This window comes from Mytilus galloprovincialis, chromosome 12, assembly GCF_965363235.1.
Source record: "Mytilus galloprovincialis chromosome 12, xbMytGall1.hap1.1, whole genome shotgun sequence".
NCBI classification, from domain to species: domain Eukaryota; kingdom Metazoa; phylum Mollusca; class Bivalvia; order Mytilida; family Mytilidae; genus Mytilus; species Mytilus galloprovincialis.
The window spans coordinates 14,635,062-14,657,753 of record NC_134849.1 but is presented as its reverse complement, the minus strand read 5'-3'; the positions used below and the strand labels follow the sequence as shown (position 1 = coordinate 14,657,753).

The 22,692-nt window shown below is 32.5% G+C and overlaps 1 protein-coding gene across 1 annotated transcript in view; it reads right to left on the bottom strand.

Annotated features, from left to right (window-relative positions):
• Positions 1–22,692, bottom strand: part of LOC143055372 (uncharacterized) — a 68,810-nt gene that overhangs the window by 33,890 nt on the left and 12,228 nt on the right. Inside the window, exons 2-5 of the mRNA XM_076228508.1 lie at positions 17,596–18,018; positions 14,856–14,942; positions 9,706–10,159; positions 5,828–6,088 (exon numbers count right to left, since the gene is read on the bottom strand). Of these exons, the coding sequence (XP_076084623.1) occupies positions 5,828–6,088; positions 9,706–10,159; positions 14,856–14,942; positions 17,596–17,901 (1,108 nt within the window). The 5' untranslated portion in view covers positions 17,902–18,018. The remainder of the gene's footprint in view (positions 1–5,827; positions 6,089–9,705; positions 10,160–14,855; positions 14,943–17,595; positions 18,019–22,692) is intronic.

Genomic DNA, 22,692 nt, shown 5'->3' with positions numbered 1-22,692 from the left:
ATGTAGATTTCAACAATAACTACTCATTTAAATACATCATAAAATATAAAATGTCATACAGTCATGATTTAAGTTTATTTGACTATTCTGGACAAAGAAAGATAACTCCAATGCAACATTTTATATTGGCAAATTTCCAATGAAGTTCATTAAACTAAATTAAATGGCAAATTTCCAATGGAATTTATTAATAACAAAGTTTTTGGCAAATTTCCAATGGAATTTATTAATAACAAAGTTTTTGGCAAATTTTCAATGGAATTTATTAATAACAAAGTTTTTTGGCAAATTTCCAATATACATAATTTAAGAGCAGTTTAGGTGAGCTATTAAAATGAGTTTCAATTACCAACTTTACACTGCTTTTAAATTATGTTTTGACTTAAGTAATTGTCCATTAACCTGGAAACCCTCCCCCCCCCTTTTTTGCACCTTATTCCTTGACGGTTTGAGCCATAACTCCCAAAAACAATTCTGACCATCCCTTTGTGGTATTCCAATATCCAAAATCTAAATACATGGTTAGATTCATCATATCAAAGAACCCCAAGAATTCAATTTTTGATGAAATCAAATAAAGTTCAATTTTGGACCCTTTAGACCTCAATGTGGACCAATTTGATAACTGGTCCTAAATATTAAAAATCTAAATACATTGTTAGATTCAGCATATTGAAGAACCCTATATATTGAATTTTGTTGAAATCAAACAAAGTTTAATTTTGGACCCAGATTTGGACCAACTTGAAAACTGGGCCCATAATAAAATCAAAGTGCTGGATAGTACCTCTGGAAAGTTTGCAATTGTAGCTGTGTATTATTCCAAAAAGGTTATAGACGTGTATTATTTCAAAAATCTATTTCATCACAGCTTGGATGTTTTAAACTAAACCATTGTCTTGTCAGTAATTATCAAAAATCACTTTTTTCATGTTTGTCATAAAAAGTTTTAATATTTTCTATTGCAACCTAAAACTATAGATCTTAAATATTGAAATATACAGAAAGCTCTGATAATTTCCCAAGCCATGTCAACATCAAGGGCCTGTGAATTAGTATTTTTCTATTGGTTTAGATCCTTCATATTTGTTTTTAGTAAATTAACACGTAAGTTTTTTTGTTTGAATTGTGTCACATGTTTCCTATCCTTTTATAGCTTTCTGCATGTATATGGTACAGATATTTCTCATTATTGACGACCATATGGTGGCTTATAGTTATTAATACATTTTCCTCCTTTGAACTGTTTTGGATAGCATTGGTTCTTTGCAAACAAATACAACATCCTTTTTTATAAATAAGACAGTTACAGTAGCTTAAATCAATACAACTGTAATGAAAGTGAATTTATATTAAAGACTTTTATCAAAAATAGGGAACGTGTCCATGGGACACAAATGATGCCCCCGCTAGCATAATTTGATTTAATGTTATAAAGTGTCACAACTCAAGAACTGTAAATGTGCATGACGCTACCAAAATGTGTACTTGATCTGAGTCATGAGGTAATAAGCATTGTGTATACATTCTAATTACACAGTATTGCGCAATAGATTTGTTAGATCTTGACATTTGTTTTCTGTTAGAAACCTATATATTATGTCAAAAATGTTATCGCAATCCAAATTCAGAGCTATATCAAGCTTGAATGTTGTGTCCATATTTGCCCCAACTGTTCAGGGTCTCGACCTCTGTGGTCGTATAAAGATGTGCCCAGCGGAGCATCTGGTTCCATTTGTAACGAGGCACAACCCTAGAGCAGTAAGAATTACTCCACCAAAATTCAAGATTGATCTTTGTTTTATTGTTAAAGTATTAACACTGTATAAATTTCATAACATTTGGTTGAGAGAACTTAAGTTAGATAACTGAAACGAAAATATTAGGCAATTTTTTACATATGTAAAGGGGCATAACTCTAAAATGATAAAACTATCGCCACCAAAATTCAAACTTGATCAGTGTTTGTGGTAATGAGCATTGTGTATAAGATTCATAGCATTTGGTTAAAACAAACTAAAATTAGAGAACAGAAACTAAAATTTCCAGCAACTTTCCTATTTGTAAAGAATGGTAAAAGTGACGCAACTAAAATTCAAACTTGACTTGTGAATTGTGGTTATAATCATTTAGTATAAGTTTCATATAATTTGGTTCAGGCAAACTAAAGTAAGAGAACAGAAACGAATTTTGGGATGTACGGAGGTACATGTACGTACAAGTAAGGGAAGGACGTACATACTAACAGCAGAACAAGGATAAAACTCAATACGGTGGGAGTATAACAACAGCAGTATGACCACAGGAATAAAAAGTTTATGTACACTAGATTCATAGAGGTGCTTATAACCTGTAACACATTTAGTTGCTGTTGTGAAATTAAGCATTGTCTTATGAGTTAAGAACATTTGAGCAATTGAAATCTATTTATATAGGGCATGGTATGCCTTAAAACTTTTCCAGATGCACAGGCGCGGTTTGTCTGTAATCTATCTAAATTTTGAGGTGAACATGCAGCCATTTTAGCCAAAGGGTACACATCATGAACCTTAATCATTTCTATAGAACTTGTCTTGATACCCTGAGCTATAATATTCGAAGAAGTAGATGCTGACTCAGTTGCTTTTAATACGGATGCTATATGATACGAATTTACAATAATACACCAGAAGTGGTATGATGTAAATTATTGGAAGAAGACTGAAGAAGAACTGTCGTTGGGTCAATGTTTTTCTGCTGTCAGTTTGATCCACTTGAGCATGCTGAACGAGTGAAGTTCCTTATATCCACATTTGAATGTGAAACAATTAGTATTTAAATAACGGAATTAAGTTTTAAAATGATTTTTGGCATCAAAATCTTCCTATCGATGTTTAGACAAAAACAATGCATTTTTTTTTATCAAAGCCGGTATTTAACCTTTACTCGTCCTTGGCGTGAGACGTTAGACATATAATATAATTATTGAGTATTTTATATTCTTTCATCTGTGTTCTGTTTAAACAAACCATTATCACTTTTCAATTATCCGACGGCTTGGTCAAAATGTCAACTTGTTCTCGCATTTTAACCAGTCATTCCCGATTCTTTCAATACACTCGGGATTCTACCACGTTTACGTACGTACATATAGTAAACAGGTAAAAGTAAAGCGGGGAAATGTTCATTCATGTTTTTTTGTGTGAACCCTTTGGACCTTAATGTAGACCAATTTGAAAACGGGACCAACTAGAGGCTCTAAAGAGCTTGTGTCGCTCGCCTTGGTCTATGTGAATATTAAACAAAGGAAGCAGATGGATTCATGACAAAATTGTGTTTTAGTGATGGTGATGTATTTGTACATCTTAGTTTACTAAACAGTCTTGCTGCTTACAATCATCTCTATCTATAAAGAACTTGGCCCAGAAGTTTCAGTGGAAAATGTTGATAAAAATTTACAAATTTTATGAAAATTGTTAAAAATTTACTATAAAGGACAATAACTCCTTAGGGGATCAACTGACCATTTCAGTCATGTTGACTTATTTGTAAATCTTACTTTGCTGAACATTATTGCTGTTTACAGTTTATCTCTATCTATAATAATATTCAAGGTAATAACTAAAAACAGCAAAATTTCCTTAAAATTACCAATTCAGGGGCAGCAACCCAACAACGGGTTGTCCGATTCATCTGAAATTCCAGGGCAGACAGATGTTGACCTGATAAACAATTTTATCCCATGTCAGATTTGCTCTAAATGCTTTGGTTTTTGAGTTATAAGCCAAAAACGGCATTTTACCCCCATGTTCTATTTTTAGCCGTAGCGGCCATCTTGATTTGATGGAAGGGTTATCAGACACATTTTTTAAACTTGATATCCCAAAGATGATTGTGGCCAAGTTTGGATTAATTTGACCCAATAGTTTCAGAGGAGCAGATTTTTGTAAATAATAACCAAGATTTACGAAAAATGGTTAAAAATTGACTATAAAGGGCAATAACTACTAAAGGGGGCAACTGATCATTTCGGTCAAGTTGACTTTTTTGTAAATCTTACTTTGCTGAACATTATTGCTGTTTACAGTTTATCTCTATCTATAATAATATTCAAGATAATAACCAAAAACAGCAAAATTTACTTATAATTGCTGATTCAGGGGCAGCAACCCAACAACGGGTTGTCCGATTCATCTGAAAATTTCAGGGCAGATAGAAATTCACCTGATAAACAATTTTGCCCCCTGTCAGATTTGCTCTAAATGCTTTTGTTTTTGAGTTATAAGCCAAAAACTGCATTTTACCACTATGTTATATTTTTAGCCATGGCGGCCATCTTGGTTGGTTGGCCGGGTCACCGGACACATTTTTTAAACTAGATACCCCAATCATAATTGTGGCCAAGTTTGGTTTAATTTGGCCCAGTAGTTTCAGAGGAGAAGATTTTTGTAAAAGTTAACGACGACAGACGACAGACAAAGGACGACGGACGCAAAGTGATGGGAAAAGCTCACTTAGCCCTTCGGACCAGGTGAGCTAAAAATTAAGAATCTAAATACAAGGATAGATTTGGTATATCAAAGAACCCCAATAGTTAAATTTTTGATGAAAAAATGCTTATTTTGAGACCTGTTTTTGGCCCCTTACTCCTTAGCTGTTGGGACTTAACTCCCAAAATCAATCCCAACCATCCTTTTGTTGTCATAGACCTTATGTTAAAATTTCATAGATTTCTGTTGATTTATTCTAAAGTTATTGTGCGAAAACCAAGAAAAATGCTTATTTCGGCCCTTTTAAGTTGGTCCCTAATTCCTAAACTGTTAGGACCAAAACACCCAAAATCAATCTCAACCTATCTTTTATGGTCATTAACCTTGTGTTTTAATTTCATAGATTTCTATTTACTTTTACTAAAGTTAGAGTGCGAAAACCAAATGTCTTCGGAAGACGACGACGACGACGACGACAACGGACGACGACGACGCCAACGTGATACCAATATACGACCAAAAATTTTTCAATTTTTGCAGTCATATACAAAAATAGTGCAAGCGTTATCATATCAATGAACGGACACTGTTTGTCAGCCGCCAATCTGCCCACCCGGCCGCTTCGGTAAATCCCCAAATTAATAACCGATATTTCTTTCAAAAATCTTGTTAGAAATAGTTTTTTTTTTTTATAGTTATTTGACTTTATCATGATTACATGTGTTGTGCCATACTCGTCCATTTAAAGTAAAGAAAAGAAATACAGAATATTTCAGCAAAAATATTTGTGAGCAAGGGATGACGCCATTGTCAATATATTAGAAAACTGTCATAAGTCTTGCCAAAATAAGCAAAAACAATTAAGTTTTATCGACATTCACTTCATTTATGACGTTTTAAATAATCACTGGTGACGCAATTGGTGAAAATTTTTTTTAACTGAGACAAGCATTTCAACATATAATCAATACAATAAAAATAAAAATTTTCAAATTTTAGAACCAAAATTATAAGTTTTTCTGTTATTGAACAAATCCCTTTCTCTATTTATAACAATTGTGTAGCATAAAACAACATCTTCATATATAAGTGTTACTTTCAGACATACAATTTTGTCAAGGAAGACAACGCAACTTTATTGTTGAAGTGGTATACTTTTCTTATAGTGAATAAAAAATTGCACCTTTAGCAAAAATTGTCCTTTCAGCTAGTTGACTATTCTATCTATTTATGAATTTTAATGACCTGGGATCATTGAAATATGACCAATGCATTTTATCTTGTAAGATATATGTTCCCTAAACTGTACATTAATTTGACATTGCAGAAGAACAAGTCATAGAGCTAATACATCATACCATCAGATTTATTCCATATACCATCATCTGACTTTGTTTTGCATGTTATTGTGTGGATTTCTATTCCATTTGTACTATGAACATCTTCTATCCCTTCAGAGAACAATCTTCTAAGCAATGAGGTCTTTCCTGCCTCTTTCTTTCCAACTACTACTAAACGTATGTCTCTCTTTTTCTCAGACCCTGACTCGAGCAAATGGAGGTACAAGGGAACAGATTGTTTGTCAGTCATTGATTTTATTTCAGTTGGAACTACATCATCTACAAATATATATCGTAAAGCGATTTTACCACCTGGGTCAAACTGTTCAGTAACAATGGCCGACTACGATTGTAAATATTTTATCAACATCGAAAATAATTTTAGAAATTACATATACATATTTTAACAAAAGTACAAAAAACTAAAAGTAAAGCAATAACAGATTGATGACATCATAACTCCCAAATCCCTAACTTAGACATGTTAGAGGCAAGATTAAATTGTTAAATGCCGGTTGTAAATGATTATCATAATTGCAATTTCAATTTTTGTCTTATGAATTAACTTTTGACTGAAATTGCTTATTGTTCAGTTGTTAAGTTGCAAGTATGTCATGCTGATTTAGATGGAACATAAAAATAATTCTATTACAGTTGAATTAATAGTTTACTATATACATTATTTTGTACTAATCATGTATGAATTCTAATGTTGCAAGGCGGTTTTTCAGCAAGATTGACTGCCATTTTTTCAAGAGTTCTGGTATTTTGAAAGCTATTCAAATCGTAAACTAGTTATCAGGTTTTTAATAACTTTTGGTTTCGAGCAAAAACACACAACAAGTGACATAACGACCAGAGCCAAATATGTCATGCTTTTTTGAACAATACAATGTTAACAATAAATAATATAGATATGATCTATTATCGTACCGGGAACTAAGTAGCCTAACTGTTTACAGGTATAAAAAGGATAACAACTAGTTACACATGTAGGATATATATATCAATCTTAAAAACGTACAGGTTCCAGCTACGTATCAGTTTGAAATTTATTTAGATTTAAGATCTTTACGGCATACTCAGAAGAAGTAGCTGGAAATTGTTTAAAGACCAAACAGCCTATTAACGCAACTTGGTAGTGACTTAACAGCTCTATGAATTTGTTTATAACCATAAAAAACGTCAAATTATAACGTCCTATTTTGCGTTTTTCACGGATTCCAACATGGTGTACGCTTAAAAATACGTCTCCCAAGAAAAGAGGAATTAAGCGTTGCGCTGATATCTTGTGGCAATTTAACACAAAATTAATGGTCACAAAAGATACTACACTATATTTAACCTTCGTTCTAAAACAAAATAATAAAATATAAATTTTGATCTCGACTTATATGCGCCGATCTGCATTTCATTTTTTTTTTATTCTTTCGCGTGTAGATTTGGTCTTTCATTTGTGCCGATTGTGAACAGGTTACCGGGCTATATATAATTGTAAAAGTTATTTTTATGTCCAATTTATGTTTTCTGGTCTGTGCGTCTGTTTGTCCGTTCGATCGTCCGTCCGTCCGGCTTCAGGTTAAAGTTTTTGGTCAAGGTATTTTTTGATGAAGTTGAAGTCCTATCGACTTAAAACTTAGTACACATGTTCCCTATGATCTGATCCTTCTAATTTTAATGTCAATTTTTCAAAAATTAAAAAAATTGAGTATTCAGAAGGTCAGGCCGATACAAAATTATTCCTAGAGGTTTTGACATACCTGCAACGTATGCATGTAACTGATGTCTGGATGATTCTAGTACAATAACGTTCGATCTTGCAATGAAGTTAAAATTTATTTATACTGCTTTTTTGACAAAATCTTAGAATAAAAATAAAATTATGCTGAAGGGTGGGTCATTGTCGTTTGTCATTTGTTTCATTTCAAATTGTCTTAAGAAGAAATGATAATCATTTCGCCTGATCTGACTGAAGCTTACAGCTAATTTCCTAATGTATGTAGATCAACACTTTAGTTAGTTTTCTTGCTTTGTTTGTATATTTTGTACAATGATATTTTGGTAATGTCCAATTGAATTTAAATATCAAATCTACAGGTTTACATACCTATATATGAAGATGTCAATCTTAATTACAAAGCTTGAAAAAACATTTATACAAACAAAGCAAGGAAGCCAACCAAAGTGTTACCCTAGATACATTAGGAAATTAGCTGTATGACAAAATTAATACTCAGCGAATATGAATTAAAATCAAAATGTGTTTGTGTTTCAAACTAAATTGTTGTAAATTTAACTTATGACAAAACAATTACGCCAAGAATAATATCCGACATAAAGTCTCTCCCTCTCATTTAGCTACAACTATGACCGGAAAGATTGAAAACAAATTTTGATTTTCAATGCCGGCAACAACCTTAATTGTCTTTGTTTTAATTTCAAAAATTAGCAATTTAGATTTACATGTATAATAATTTATCCTGTTGGAGAAATCTTACTTTGTAGTTTTCAACAGACAAATTATTTCTAAATAAATTTTTGAATTAAAAACTTTTTGTATGTTATATTTACTGTCTCTTTTATTCAAAACACGTGAGGTAGCAATAACAGGGATTGTATTTTATGATAGATGTATAACGTTTTAGAATCAAAAACTTTAATTCATATATTGTACCTATAATTTTAATTTCCTTATATCTTAAATATTCAGAAATAAAGAATTCACAAACTAGATGGAATAATGTCTATACCTTCGTCTTAATCGGGAAAAATTAATGGTATGAAGAAGTCTGTCCATGCTTTTGTATGTCCATCTGTCAACAGTAGCAAATGAGTTCGATACGGCAAACTTCTGAAATTGACGCGAAAAAACCCACACACTTCTAGTCTGATATAGTAGTTAGCCAGTGCCTTCTTTCATCTTTTTTTTCAATAATTTGTAATGAGGGGCAGAGGACAAAAACAAAAGCGGCGTGAAAGGTTATTTAAAACAATTTTTCATTCCGACGGATGGTGTTTCTGAAGGTTAATATTGTGCGGCAACAACGTAAGATCTGATTCTGACACTTGCATTTAATCTCTTGTATTACCGGATAATAAAGTAGGTGAATATAGTTGTCATTCTTGGAAATTTAAAAGTGGGTTACAAACGTCCAATTTGCGATTTTTTTCAAATAGTGCGCCAGCAAGGAAAGTTTGTACTATGACGTCAGATGCAATGTTCTGAAGAAAGACAACTCTTTTCTTCAAAATGAACGAGAAAAAAACATGAAAATTACTCATAACGTTTTTGAAAGGTCGGTGACATACACTTTTTATTGCTTAATTTTGAAGAGTACACATGGCACTTTCCTTCTTGAAATTATTATGAAGAAATCACTGGTCGATATTTTTTAATACTGAAAACGTTTTTCATTTTTACGTTTTATTTTTGGCGGGAATACAATAAATCATATTTTTAAAGACCAAAACAATACGAGTCTAAAACTCTTGAACCTGTATTTGATAGATACAAATCTACTGTTTAACGTGAAACAAGAATTATGCTTGTAGGTTTGCAATAAAGTATTTTTTGGAGAGTTTATATAACAAGCACATATTATGTTAATATTCGGGAAATCACGAAACTGAGGTTGCTATAGCGACAAAACTAAGTCGGTGACCCCCAATTTTTTTCATCATATTTTGTTCCTCAAATCATGAAATACCTTCACACAAAATTTTAAGGAAAAATCACTGGTAGAAATGAATAGGCTGTTTGGTCTTTAATAAATATTTTATATGTCTGCATACACTCATATTATTATACAAGCACGGCTGTATGAAAAATCCTAATGCACGTTGAATACAACAAGAAAACATTGCAAAAGGGTAACAAATACAAATTTTATAATTACCTATTATTTCATTTTTGACTTTTGTCGTTTCCTCTGCAGAAATTTTTTCAGCCAAAATCTCTTTTAGTTCATCCGTATACAACCTTGTTGGCTTGCTATGGTAATTTAACCGTCTCAAAATGTCATTCGTTATACTAACAAACTCATTAAAACGTAAATCACCAAGTTTAAATGACAGAGAGTGTTGAAATTCGTTTCTCAAAAGTCTTATGCGTTCTATATCATCCCCAATAGCTATATCTGTATTCTGAATTGTTTGCCATGAACCTCCCCATCCATTGCTAGGTTTGTGTTTATTAAGTTTCCTGTGTTCAGAGTACAAGTATGTTATATCACAACCGCTTCTTGGAAGTAGATGTGGTTTATCTGGCTTTAATAGGTCATATAACACACCAGAAAGAATATTCAGGATAATCATTCCCATCTTTGTAAAATTTATTACCTCTTTTGTGAACTGAAAAGAAGATAAATGTAAAGACATTTGATGTAAAATAAAAATAAATGCGAGGATGAGACTTAACATGATTTCTAATTGATTCAAAGAAGTTACAGCAAACCAAAACGCTATATACATGATACATTTTTAAAGCCTTTTGCCGCCAATTGCAAATTGTGTTACGGTATTCAGTACGTAAGTGAAACTGGACGCTATTTATCTAAATACACACAAGAACAACTTTATCGATTTAAAAGACCCATTAAATTCAAAAGTAACGTTAACCAACACCTTAAGAATCATGATATTAAATATCTAACAGTTCAACCTTTAGAAGTAGTAATAAAGCAGCCTGGTAGATCTCATTCAAAGTTTGTGAGCTCACCGAAAAAAAATTAATTAAATTTGATTTCAACTCTCTATCAGGAAAGATGTGTGAAGATGAAAATATCAGTTACAATACACCTCCGTCATGTAATTGAAGTAATTCCAAATACATGTATGGTCCCAGTTCTTAACATAGTTCTTGCCAGAGAGTTTAAATCATTCCTCAGTATTAAAAGAACCTACACATCGTCCCCCATCAATTATTAATTGGAATGAGTGTCGTAATATCATCCACGACTCACTCCGGACTTGATGTTCGAATTGGATAAAAAGAGAAAATCTGACATGAAATCTTTGGACTATTTTTTTTAATTCAGTAAAAAACGTAGTTGATATATATATATACGTATACAAGATTTTTAAGAACATTTTACTCTTTTAACAACAACCATATAAACCCTATTTATCGTATCAAATATAAACTTAAGGAACTCGCCAAGGAATTTGTTTTTTTCCCGGCTGATAAAACTGCTAATAATATAATTATTGTTTGACGTAAATTACACATTGACGTCCTGCAAAAGAAAATCATGAATTCACCAACATTCCAACTGACTCTATTTTCAGAAAACGACATAATTATGTAACAAACATAAACCTTTAGCCAATGTTAGCTACTTCTTTACAAGTAGAACCAAAAACAATGAAAGTTCCAATTTTTTGAATTAATTACTTTCAATAAAAAATTAAAAAATAAAAATGGAGTGTCAAATATTCTTTGGAAGTACTTGATAATTTGCAAGCTTTTATTGGTGACTTCGAATCTGTTCAAATCATGATTTTTCCAAACGTATATATCGCCTCACATTACAATTAAAGAAAAGTCACATACCTAATTAAATGGCCATTTAAAAAGTCTGAATACAAATACATATGTTCAAACTCTTTTAGGTCATTTTTTTAGTAACAACAAACAAAAGAACTATGTCAATTGGACATGCTTTGATACTATAACTTACCGATTAGATATTTTGGCTTTGATATTGATTCACTTATACATGGTATAGGGTCTTTGTATCGGAAATAAACAGAGTTAATCTAAAACCAGTTGTTGGCATGATATGAGTTTCTTCTCATATATTTATAATGGTATATTACTTAACCCCTAACGGGAGGGATTGTACTTGATATTCATTTGATAAAAACATAATCTTTCAATCAGTTTAATTGGGGTCTGGAGATGACATTCAGTAACTGCTAGTAGTCTGTTGTTATTTGTGTATTATTGTCATTTTGTTGAGTTTCTTTTGTTACCTATTCTGACATCGGATTTGGACGTCTTTTGAACTGAGTTTTAATGTGGGTATTGGTTTTTTTTCTAAATTGAGGTTTAGGGGGATGAATGAGATCTATAAAAAACATATTTATCCTTGTCGAACTTTTGCGCTTGCTTGTCCACAGTCAGGAGCCTCTGATATTTGCTAGTCTTGTATAATTTTTATTTTTAGTTACTTGTGTATATTTCGGAGTTTAGTATGACGTCCAGTATTACCTAACTAGTATACTTTTTTGTTAAGGGGCCAGCTGTAGCACGCCTCCTGGTGCGGGTGTTTCTCGCTGCATTGTAGACCCATAGGTGACCTTCGGCTGTAGTCTGCCCTTTGGTCGGGGTGTTGTCTCTTTGAAAACATTCCCCATTTTCATTCTCAATTTTATTATCTAAAGGTTCTATGTCGCACACATCGATATGTGTACATTTCCACAATGGAAGGTCTTCACCATTAAAACAAAAATTTATTGCTTGACCAAGATCTCTTTTTTATTGATCTTGTATTGTTGATAATTTTTGTATATTATCAGTTTCTCTTTATCTTCTATAGTCTTTGTCACAAAAACAAAAATGTATTTAATCGTAATTCAAAGGGAACATCGGTTATAAGAAATGGACTTTACATTTATGCTTTCTTAACCATTATGTATATCTTGTCTTGCTGACCACAATTGCTGTTTACAGTTCACTTTGACTTCCTCAGTTTCCTACATGTCAAGTGGCTAAATGCACCATTCAAGAGTTATAACTCCTATACAGAGTAAACTGACAATTTTAGTAATGTTCCTTTGTTGATATCGTCTTGCATATTATTATAATAGTCTTTAGATTGTGCATACTATGCACACAATAACAAGGTAAAACTATCATTATAGGGCATTAACGTCTACTAGTAGTCGACTGCATATGCAAGATATTTTGATATGCTTGCAGATGTGTTTGTTCTTCAACTTTGATGATTACACTTATTAATGTACTGTTATAGCTTTCGCAAAATATATGAAAATGGGTAAAATTCATCATTGAAGCGCAATTTTGTCATTTTCAAAATGTTGTATACATTGTCTTGTTGAGTATAATTGTTGTTTATAGTTTATCGTTAAGTACTTTTATTTCGTTATTATACTGATGACAAGTATTTCGTTATTTGAAACAAAGAGATCAAAGGATTTTTTTGTAAAGAAACGTTAAACTGGTCAGCTGCCCTTTGGACGAAAAGGACAAGAATGGAACCTTTCCTTAGATCAATTATATGCACGTTACTCAAATCTTTTCGGTCACAAATTCATAACTACCGTGCAGTAGCTAAACTGTTTAATTCACAGTTTTAAAGCGTTTAACTGGATTAAGAAGTCGTGCAACACAAGGTCAATGACTTTCGAATTATATTTACGGCAGCCGGATTCCCTTTAGATGCCCTATATAATTCAGATGCTCCTGCAGACTTTCGTAATCAACGATAAAGTCCGAGAATAAACTGGACCCATGCTGTTGTTTCGCTCTAATCTTGTAGCAAAGTATCAATCAGCATTTATTCCAAGAACTCGTGCCTGTACAGATAATTGAAAAGATGATATCGATTCAACTACGTAGTAGTCATTCGACAGTGACTGAGAATCTGAATTGGTCAGTGAATCAACGGATTAGAAAATAGTCAGACATTATTGAACTATTTATACCTTTATTCAACGAGGAGCGTGATTGACGGAGTGGCGTTTGACTTATATGAAAAAAGGAACGATACGTCTATCTTCATCTACCTAGAATTTTACATTTACATCTAAATTATCATGAAAATAAATTGCCATCTGTTGTGTTACCTATCGTCCTTTGTCAGTTTGTGCCACAATTATTTTGGTGTCGACTTTCGTTTACCCTTTAAATCCGAACACCTGTGAAAACCGAACAAAACGCAAAGTCCCGTGGGTGTTGGGTTTGGGCAGGTTTCACTGTACATTTAATTATTACTTCATGTTCGTCGAATCTATCAAATAATAAACCTTCCAACAGGTTTAGTGTAAAATGGTCATAAACAGTTTAAGAAATAAACAAACGACTTTGTGCAATGCATTTATATAATTAACAGTAAATGAGTATTAATATAAAATACATTTTGATTGCATATCAATGTAAGTGTTTTATTAACACCATCACAGTTAAATTTAAGAATGTGATATTACGTTTTGATAAGAACTCTACTGGTACTGTCAAACTTCCTGATCAAAATTTGTATGGATGAACACATTTTCCAAGAAGAGGGAAAGGGACATCACCTTTCAAAAATAACTATGGGGAAACGAAAAAGTTTTATACAACTCTGCCAAGAATTATACACATCAGAACACTCAAAAGGCAATTTTCTATATATCCATATTTCTAAGGGAAATAACTCTTTTAAAACGAATCGATTGGAACAGATTTTCGGCCACATTCAAGACATTGATGATATAAATATATAAACAAAAAATCATTGCTTTTCGTTTAACTAGAACAAGAGGAGTACCTTCTATGTATCAAATCATCTGAGTTTATGTTATTATGGCTGTGTGGTTTAAAAAAGAAATATAAAAACAAAACTTAAGGGTCAATGGAGATAGACGGAAAGTGAGAACAAATAGCTCATATGTTTAGATTAGCTAACCATGTCCATTTGAAACAGCTTAATTCGGTAAGGCTTATCTGGGATTTGCATGAATTGTGCAAATGGCTTCGTCCTTTTGTTTGGTGAGTTGGAGCTAATGATTTTGCCATTTGATAAGGGACTTTCCGTTATGAATTTTCCTTGGAGATCGGTATTTTTGTTATTTCACTTTCCATTGCAAAAAACATTCAATATGTCATATCATCCTTTGATAATTTTAACCAAAGTGGAAGAATTCACTTTTAAATAATTTTATGTCAGAAGTGAGTATTACCGTTATAATATAGAAGTAACACTAATTAATCTATAACATACTACAATATTACCTACCTTGCATAATAACTTCTGCCAGTTTTACAAGTATACAAATATTTACATAATGTTAAATTATATGCTACAAAGAATCATCTTTTTACCTTGGTTGATGTACCGGTTGGTTGGATTTGATTGGTGTTTTCGGTTCCACTATTCGATCCAGGAATATTTGCAGGACTCGCTGACAACTAAAAATTTGATTTCAAAATAAAATTTATCATTATTGGATAATTATGACTGCTTTAATCGATAAAACGTTATGGCATATACATCTATTAAGTATCAGTATATTTTGTTGTTACTATTACAGATACATGTAGTAACTGACATATTCAGCTTAGCCAAAAAAAGAAAAAAAATCTCTTCGAACATGTTAAATAAAAATGTACATAAACAATGTGGAAAAAAACAATGTACATATCATGGCCAGCCAAAAAATCAAAGAATGTACTTGATTCAAAATATTGCATTGCAATATTCAGGGACCATGACATCAGAGTCAAAATCATAATAATAAAGGCATTTCCTTTTTAAAGTTCAAATCATGGTGTACACAATAATCTCTATCCTAGGTCTTTTGCGATGAAGAGAAAATGATGAATACGGAAATAAGCTTTTCGTTAATCAAAAACGAAATGATGCTCAGCAGTCATGTTAGTTAAACACCTCCCAAACATCAATCCAGTCGAGTTTGGTTGATAATGGCTAGGTGGTTTTACAAAAGTAGATGCAAATCTTTTAAGATTTGGGAGGATGGAAGTTGACACAGATCATAGCAATTTGGTCACATGGTCATATAAGCCAAACATCTTTATTTTATGTTGTTAAATTTATCATTGTCTAGGTAGTGTTCATTTTAAATGATATCAACATTACATCGCTTGTCAATCTAAAACAAAGATACTGAGTCAAATTATGAATACTTGTCAGAAATGAGTTATACCGTAATACATAAAAATAAGAATAAATCTATAATCTTCATTGCGCTATGACGACTGCCAGCTATGTAAGTATTAGAATGAAATTCAAAACAGTGTGGCTGTGGCCATTGATTGACACATTAAATTCATCCATTGACTGGGACAATTTACGTGAACGTTTGTCTGTAACGACCACTGTTAACGACGTACCTACGATAGACATTTAAACTGTGGGGTCACCAAAGGTTTCTTAACGCCTTTAATTATAAAATAACTCGAAAAATTAATAAGGAATGACCTTTATGTTTTGATTTATATAATTGGTATAAATCAAACATTGTGTTATTTCTGATTAATTTTTCGAATTACTTTATTAAGGTGTTGAGAACCTTTGGTGACCCCATAGTTTAAGTGTCTTTAAAAAGTACATAGTGAGCAGTGGTCGTTACATACAAACGTTCACCTATTGTCCCAGTCAATGGATGAATTTAATGTGTCAATCAATGACCACAGCCACAATGTTTTGAATTTCATTCTATCATAATGCTAATGTATAAGTTGCAAACAGTAGATTGTTCATAATGTTAACTTTAATGCTGTATACAACAGCTTGATACTTTGGCTGCTGTACAGGTGGTTTGAATTTGACTGGATATTTCTATGACCGAGTTCGATCTTTTAAAAGTTTAGGACCTGCAGGTGACCGGATCAAAATGGGCAATTTTGAATATTTAAAAAAAATAGTATCTCAGTAAAACTGGTATGTTGGGGTTAAAACATGAACATTTGACTTTCCGTTTATTTGTATGAATTGTTGATGGAATAGACTTTTAAACAAGAGCGTGTCCATAGTTCACGGATGCCCCAATCGCACTATCATTTTCTATGTTTAGTGGAACGTGAAATTTGGGTAAAAATTCTAATGTGGCATTAAATCTAGAAAGATCATATCATAGGGAATATTTTTACTAAGTTTCAGGTTGATTGGACTTCAACTTCAGTAAAAACTACCTTGACCAAAAACTACAACATGAAGGGGGACGAACGGACGGACGAACAGACGGACAAACAAACAGACGGACGGAGGCACAGACCAGAAAACATAATGCCCCTCTACTATCGTAGGTGGGACATAAAAATCAATTACAATTTAAAGTTGTATATATTACCTCAGAAGGCCCCCTAGATCTCACTTTATGATAGCCTTTACATGCTTTAGAAGTTAAAATATTCTACAAACCTGTTTTGGTAATTTAAACCTATCATGAACAGTATGTATTCTAAAGTAGTGGTACACATATATACTACTTTAACATCTACTTTTAAAATTTTAGATATTTTATTTTTTTATGGTTAATATTCAGTTTATAGGGGTGTAACAGTTTTGTATTCATAGTGGCAATTATAAAATTAAAAGTACAAAATGTTTAGGCTAAATCTTTATGTTTTAATAAATCAAACTCAGGTTGATCAAATTTAACATCGGAGAGGCGTTTACCTTAACATCTATCTTTTCATATAATTGTATTTTCTTCAATACATTTTTAAAACATTGCAAATGCTTCTTTTAATCAGATATTATGTCATATCATATACAATGCTTACCGTTGATTACCATGATATATGTTCATATCTGAAACAGTTCTACTTGAATTTAATAGTGATTGACAATACTTGCTCATTTGACTGTTAAAGTATATAGGACTGTTGGTAGCATTGCGTGTAAGAATCACGACACAATCCTGACAAAAAGAAAGTTGACCGTCAGAGAAGGTTTGTGATTGGAATTCGCTCTGTGATTAACACATATAGTCATTCTGTGTCTGTTTTGGTGTGGGATTTATATTGCAATTTGATGGAATTGTTAAAATATGTGTCGCTGAATCTTCATCGACACATATTTATAAAAAAAACCACTCACCGTAGGCTTAAGAACATTAGCTCCTGACTTTGATATAACATCCTTGAATTTGCGTAAGGCGACTTCCAAATGTGAATTATATTCGTCATTGTCCCTCATTTCCTGATCAACGTCTTCGACTCCTGTTCCATCCAGAATCTGTTTGTCCAAATTTTCAAGTATGTCCTTTTTTATCATCAGTGTTTCAACGGCTGCTGAAAGTTCTTGATTTCCGATCTCTTTATCAGAGATTTTCTCATTAGTCCTATCGATCAGTCTTGTGATACTGCTTCTGTGTACATTACGATTGGTTTTCAGCTTCTCCATGAGTCACGGTACTAAAATCTTGAACTGATATGCTTAATTATTGCCGGCAAATCTTTGACAGTGAGTTACTGCGACCATCATACTCCACAAATCTGTGTCCACACTTTTCTAAACACCCTATGTATATATAAATAGATACGTCATTTATTTTTTAATGTGTCTTTTAATTTGTATTTTATATCGTAATGTCCACTAAGGCATTTCTCAGTTTAAATATCCAATTTGCATACGTAAATCTATAGACGACCTTTCTTTATAATTGAATGTTTTTATAAGGTAACCAAAACCAGTCGCATGTGTTCTCTATATTCACATTTAACCTTATCCGAAGCATATTTTGAATGGTGCGGACAACGCCTAGCCATGTCTTCAAAGATGGTTTCATCTTACTCAGAAAAAGAGCGGAATAAAACTATCAGTTTTGAAAGGCATGATGCAGTTATTCGTCTCTGATACAGAGGCAAAAAGTAAAATCACAAAAATACTAAACTCCGACGAGGAAAATTCAAAATGTTTTGCCTTCCCTCAAATCAAAGGCCTAGACCATACCAAATAGAAAAAAATGACACTAGCGCAAACTTTACCTGTTCTTAAGGAGGAAAAGGAGGAGAAGGCCCCGATGTACTCCTAGATAAAACTACATTTTTTTCAAAATGTTTAATATTACGTCGCAAATTACATTCTCTGTTACTGTATCGAGTCCCCTTCAAGAGCGTAGCGCCCAAACACTACGAACTACAAATTCAAAGTAATGAGGAAAAAGTGAAACTTTATTGTGTGTTGATACCGTATCTAAGTGAATCAATGAGTTTAGAGGTGAAAAACATTGCTGATATTAACCGTTGATATACGTTCCAACCTCTTTCAAAAATTGTACGGCAACAATGAAATTTCCTTATAACCAATATTTACAGGGGCATAACTTTTTAATTTTTCATAGATCGGCACTGGTTTTTTAATTTGTCTGCGACATATTAAATGACCTCTATATATATATATATATTAAAGACATTATACAAAAATAAAAAGAATCACCAAAATGTTTTGCTCTTACGGTGAAAATAGACATTTGTATTCAGATATCGCAGATCAAATTTATTCGTTCATTGTTTAATCATACGTTTTTTGATTGAGTTAAGTCTGCCAATTGATATTTTATCGTATGTTTTTCTTTGTTGTGATGTTATGCTATTGTTTCAGAAAAAGGGAGAAGGTTTGGATCCATTAAAACGTTTAATCCCGCTGCAAATGTTTGCACCTGTCCTAAGTCAGGAATCTGATGTACAGTAGGTGTCGTTTGTTTATGTAATATATACGTGTTTCTCGTTTCTCGTTTTGTTTATATAGATTAGACCGTTGGTTTTCCCGTTTGAATGGTTTTACACTAGTAATTTTGGGGCCCTTTATAGCTTGTTGTTCGGTGTGAGCTAAGGCTCCGTGTTGAAGGCCGTACTTTAACCTATAATGGTTTACTTTTTAAATTGTTATTTGTATGGAGAGTTGTCTCATTGGCACTCACACCACATCTTCCTATATCTATAATCAATCATTCGAAGAGTATCAAATTACAATACAGTCTCTAAATAATTAAAATTTCATTTTACTGGAACAAAATTCCAAAATGATCTATAACTTGATCAACCCACCATTTTTTTTCTTAAAACGCCCTATACTACATGTATAATAGTTCGTTTCTTGTCTGTTACATTTTAATGTTATATTTCTGTTGTGTAGTAGTTCTCTTATATTTGATGCGTTTCCCTCAGTTTTCGTTTGTAACCCGGATTGGTTTTTTCTCTATCGATTTTTGAATTTCTAACAGCGGTATTCTACTTTATTTTTTCATGGTGGAAACTATATAGCAAAAATCAAGACAATATTTTATTTTTCATTTTCATTTTTTGGTGGTTTGTTTTGTATATGCGACTTTTTGTATTTCTGTTGTTCTTATAACGTGACTCTGTACTTTTTTTTACGTCAGTATGATATTGTTCTATTATATATCATTATGTTATATTTCTATTATGAATTACAATATACGTTGAACCACAAACGTCAAAATCATTCAATCGCGTATTGGAATTACCTATTTTGGATTCTTATAAATTCTATATATAACATTTGGACTAGTTTAAATCTCGGTCTATTTCTGAAATTTATTCTTACATACTTTTGATTTTTTAACCCTGTATGCTAACATTCCTATGTAAATTTCAAAATTGTTTGTATGCACATTGAACGACAAATTTATGTGACGTATAAAATTTCTGACATCAGACACTCAAATCAAAGAATGTGTTCGTAGATAGTAGATGTTTTTGTGTTCTGTTAAATTCTTCCTTTTAAAATTGTTATACGATGATGACTGATGTACCCAGATTTTGACTATTTTATTTATTGTGTCTGTTTATTTAACGCATCAATGTAAATACATCGGAAATTGATGAGACTGTCATTAAAGTGAGAGGGTTAGCGCTATAGAACCAGGTTTAATCCACCATTTTCTACATTTGAAAATGCCTGTACCAAGTCAGGAATATGACAGTTCTTGTCCATTCGTTTTTGATGCGTTTTGTTATTTGATTTTGCCATGTGATTATGGACTTTCCGAAATGATTTTCTTTTAAGTTCAGTATTTTTGTGATTTACTTCTTTTTTAAAGCATGACAAAATGAAATCACGTGTTTTTTAGTTTCAAACAACTTTTATTAATTCGTATTCGTTTTATTATGCATATATTGCACACTGAAATATCAAAATATCAATAATCAATACGTGTTAATTTGCTTTGTTTATTTGCACGATTTGTTTTACTAAACATTATTCCTGTATAATGTTTACAAAAATGTATTATCTGCATTTTATTACTTCAGGCAATCTAGGTACACCTCCAGAGAGGCACAACCTCCATAGTCGTGTCTATTTCTTAATGATTTTACTTCAACAAGTAAAGAGAACACAATTTTGAAAGCATGGGTGTATAATGCACACTCTTCAAGTAAATCAATTTCTAAAAATACCTCATTTCCAATATTAAATCAACAACCACATGCACACATATTACCTAAAATTATCTTAGAGCGAAACAGTACACAGCTTTTCAGAAAGCTCAAACTTGTAATCTGCTTATATTCAACTTATCTCATACCACAACTATTCACTTTTTATTGAAATCAAACTAAGTTTCATTTTAGATACTGTGTACCTTAATGTTGACAAGTTTGTAAAAATAGGCAATAAATTAAAAAAAAATATCAAAAATTTAAAGAATGTCCATGGCTAATAAGAATTAATATTTTGTAAAAGTATGAATCGGCTTTGAATTGTATTTTTTTGCAAGCAAAAATGTTTTTTTTTCATTATCTGCATTTTTCAATATTCATCCTTTATATGATTTATGTTTACTGTGATGAATGTTTTAATATAATAATTGTTATCATGAGCATACAATTCAATTTAGTTCAACCAGCACAGTATTTTTCAGCAATGTAAAGGTGTATCAGACATTGTGTTTCTGTAATTATTTACAGATTTCCAAATTTGTTAATCGGGCTTTCCATAGCTTTTCGTTGTCATAAGAACGTTCTATTATAATGAGATTGTTGTTTGGGACGCATGAAAAATGCAGACAATACTTCTGCTTCTGCCAGGTAATGGCCACAATCAACGGACTGATTATTCTGCCATGGTTTGGTGCGCATATTCGACCACCCCCTCCCCCCAAAATTTTAGATATTTAATTCAGCTTTGTCATCGAGGCTTTAAAGGCCTCGACTGACGGTGCTGATACGACCCCAGGAGGAAGAGCGTTTCAATCCCGAATGGTTCTTGGGAAGAATGATTGTTTCCGGTAATCACAGGATGCTGATGGTACTTGGAAGGATTTATCATGCATTTTTCGTGTCATTCTTTTCGGTGGTATTAGACGACCTTCCTTTGACATGGCCACTTTGTTGTTTTCTATTTTGTATAGCATTGTGAGTCTCGCTTCTTTCCTTCTTTGTTCTAGGGATGTCCATTTCAGATGTTGTAGCATCAAGTTAACGCTGGAGTGGTTATGATGCTTGTTAGATACATAGCGAGCTCCTCTTCTTTGTACCATCTCAAGTCTGTCAGTCTCTGTCTTAAGGTATGGATCCCATACTGGACTGGCATATTCTACGATTGGACGTACCAATGTTTTATAGGCGTTCTCCTTCACTGTAGTTGATCCTATATTTAAATTTCTTTTAAGGAAACCAATTGTTCGATTTGCCTTGTTGCATATGCTATTTACATGGTCATTCCATCTGAGTTCGGATGTAAATATGCAGCCTAGATATTTTGCACTGCTGACTGACTCAAGAATTTGACCATGTAGACTGTATGAGGTTGTAATTGTCTTGTTTTTCCTGCTGATGGTGAGAACATTGCATTTGTCAGGGTGGAATGACATTTTCCATTTTGATTCCCATATTCCAAGTTTGTCCAGATCTAGTTGTAAATTATGTGAATCTTTGTCCGATGATATTGTAAGGTAAGCTATTGTGTCGTCTGCAAATAGTCGGACTGTAGATTTAATTCCATCTGGCATGTCGTTAATGTAGAAGAGGAATAGTGACGGCCCCAGTACTGAGCCTTGGGGTACTCCTGACTCTACATCAATATGAGATGAACTTTCTCCATCAACAACTACTGCTTGCGTTCGATTAGACAGGAAGCTAGCGATCCACCTATTTACATTTCCTCGGATACCATAGTGTTCCAGTTTATGCATTAGGAGACTGTGACCGACCTTATCAAAGGCTTTCG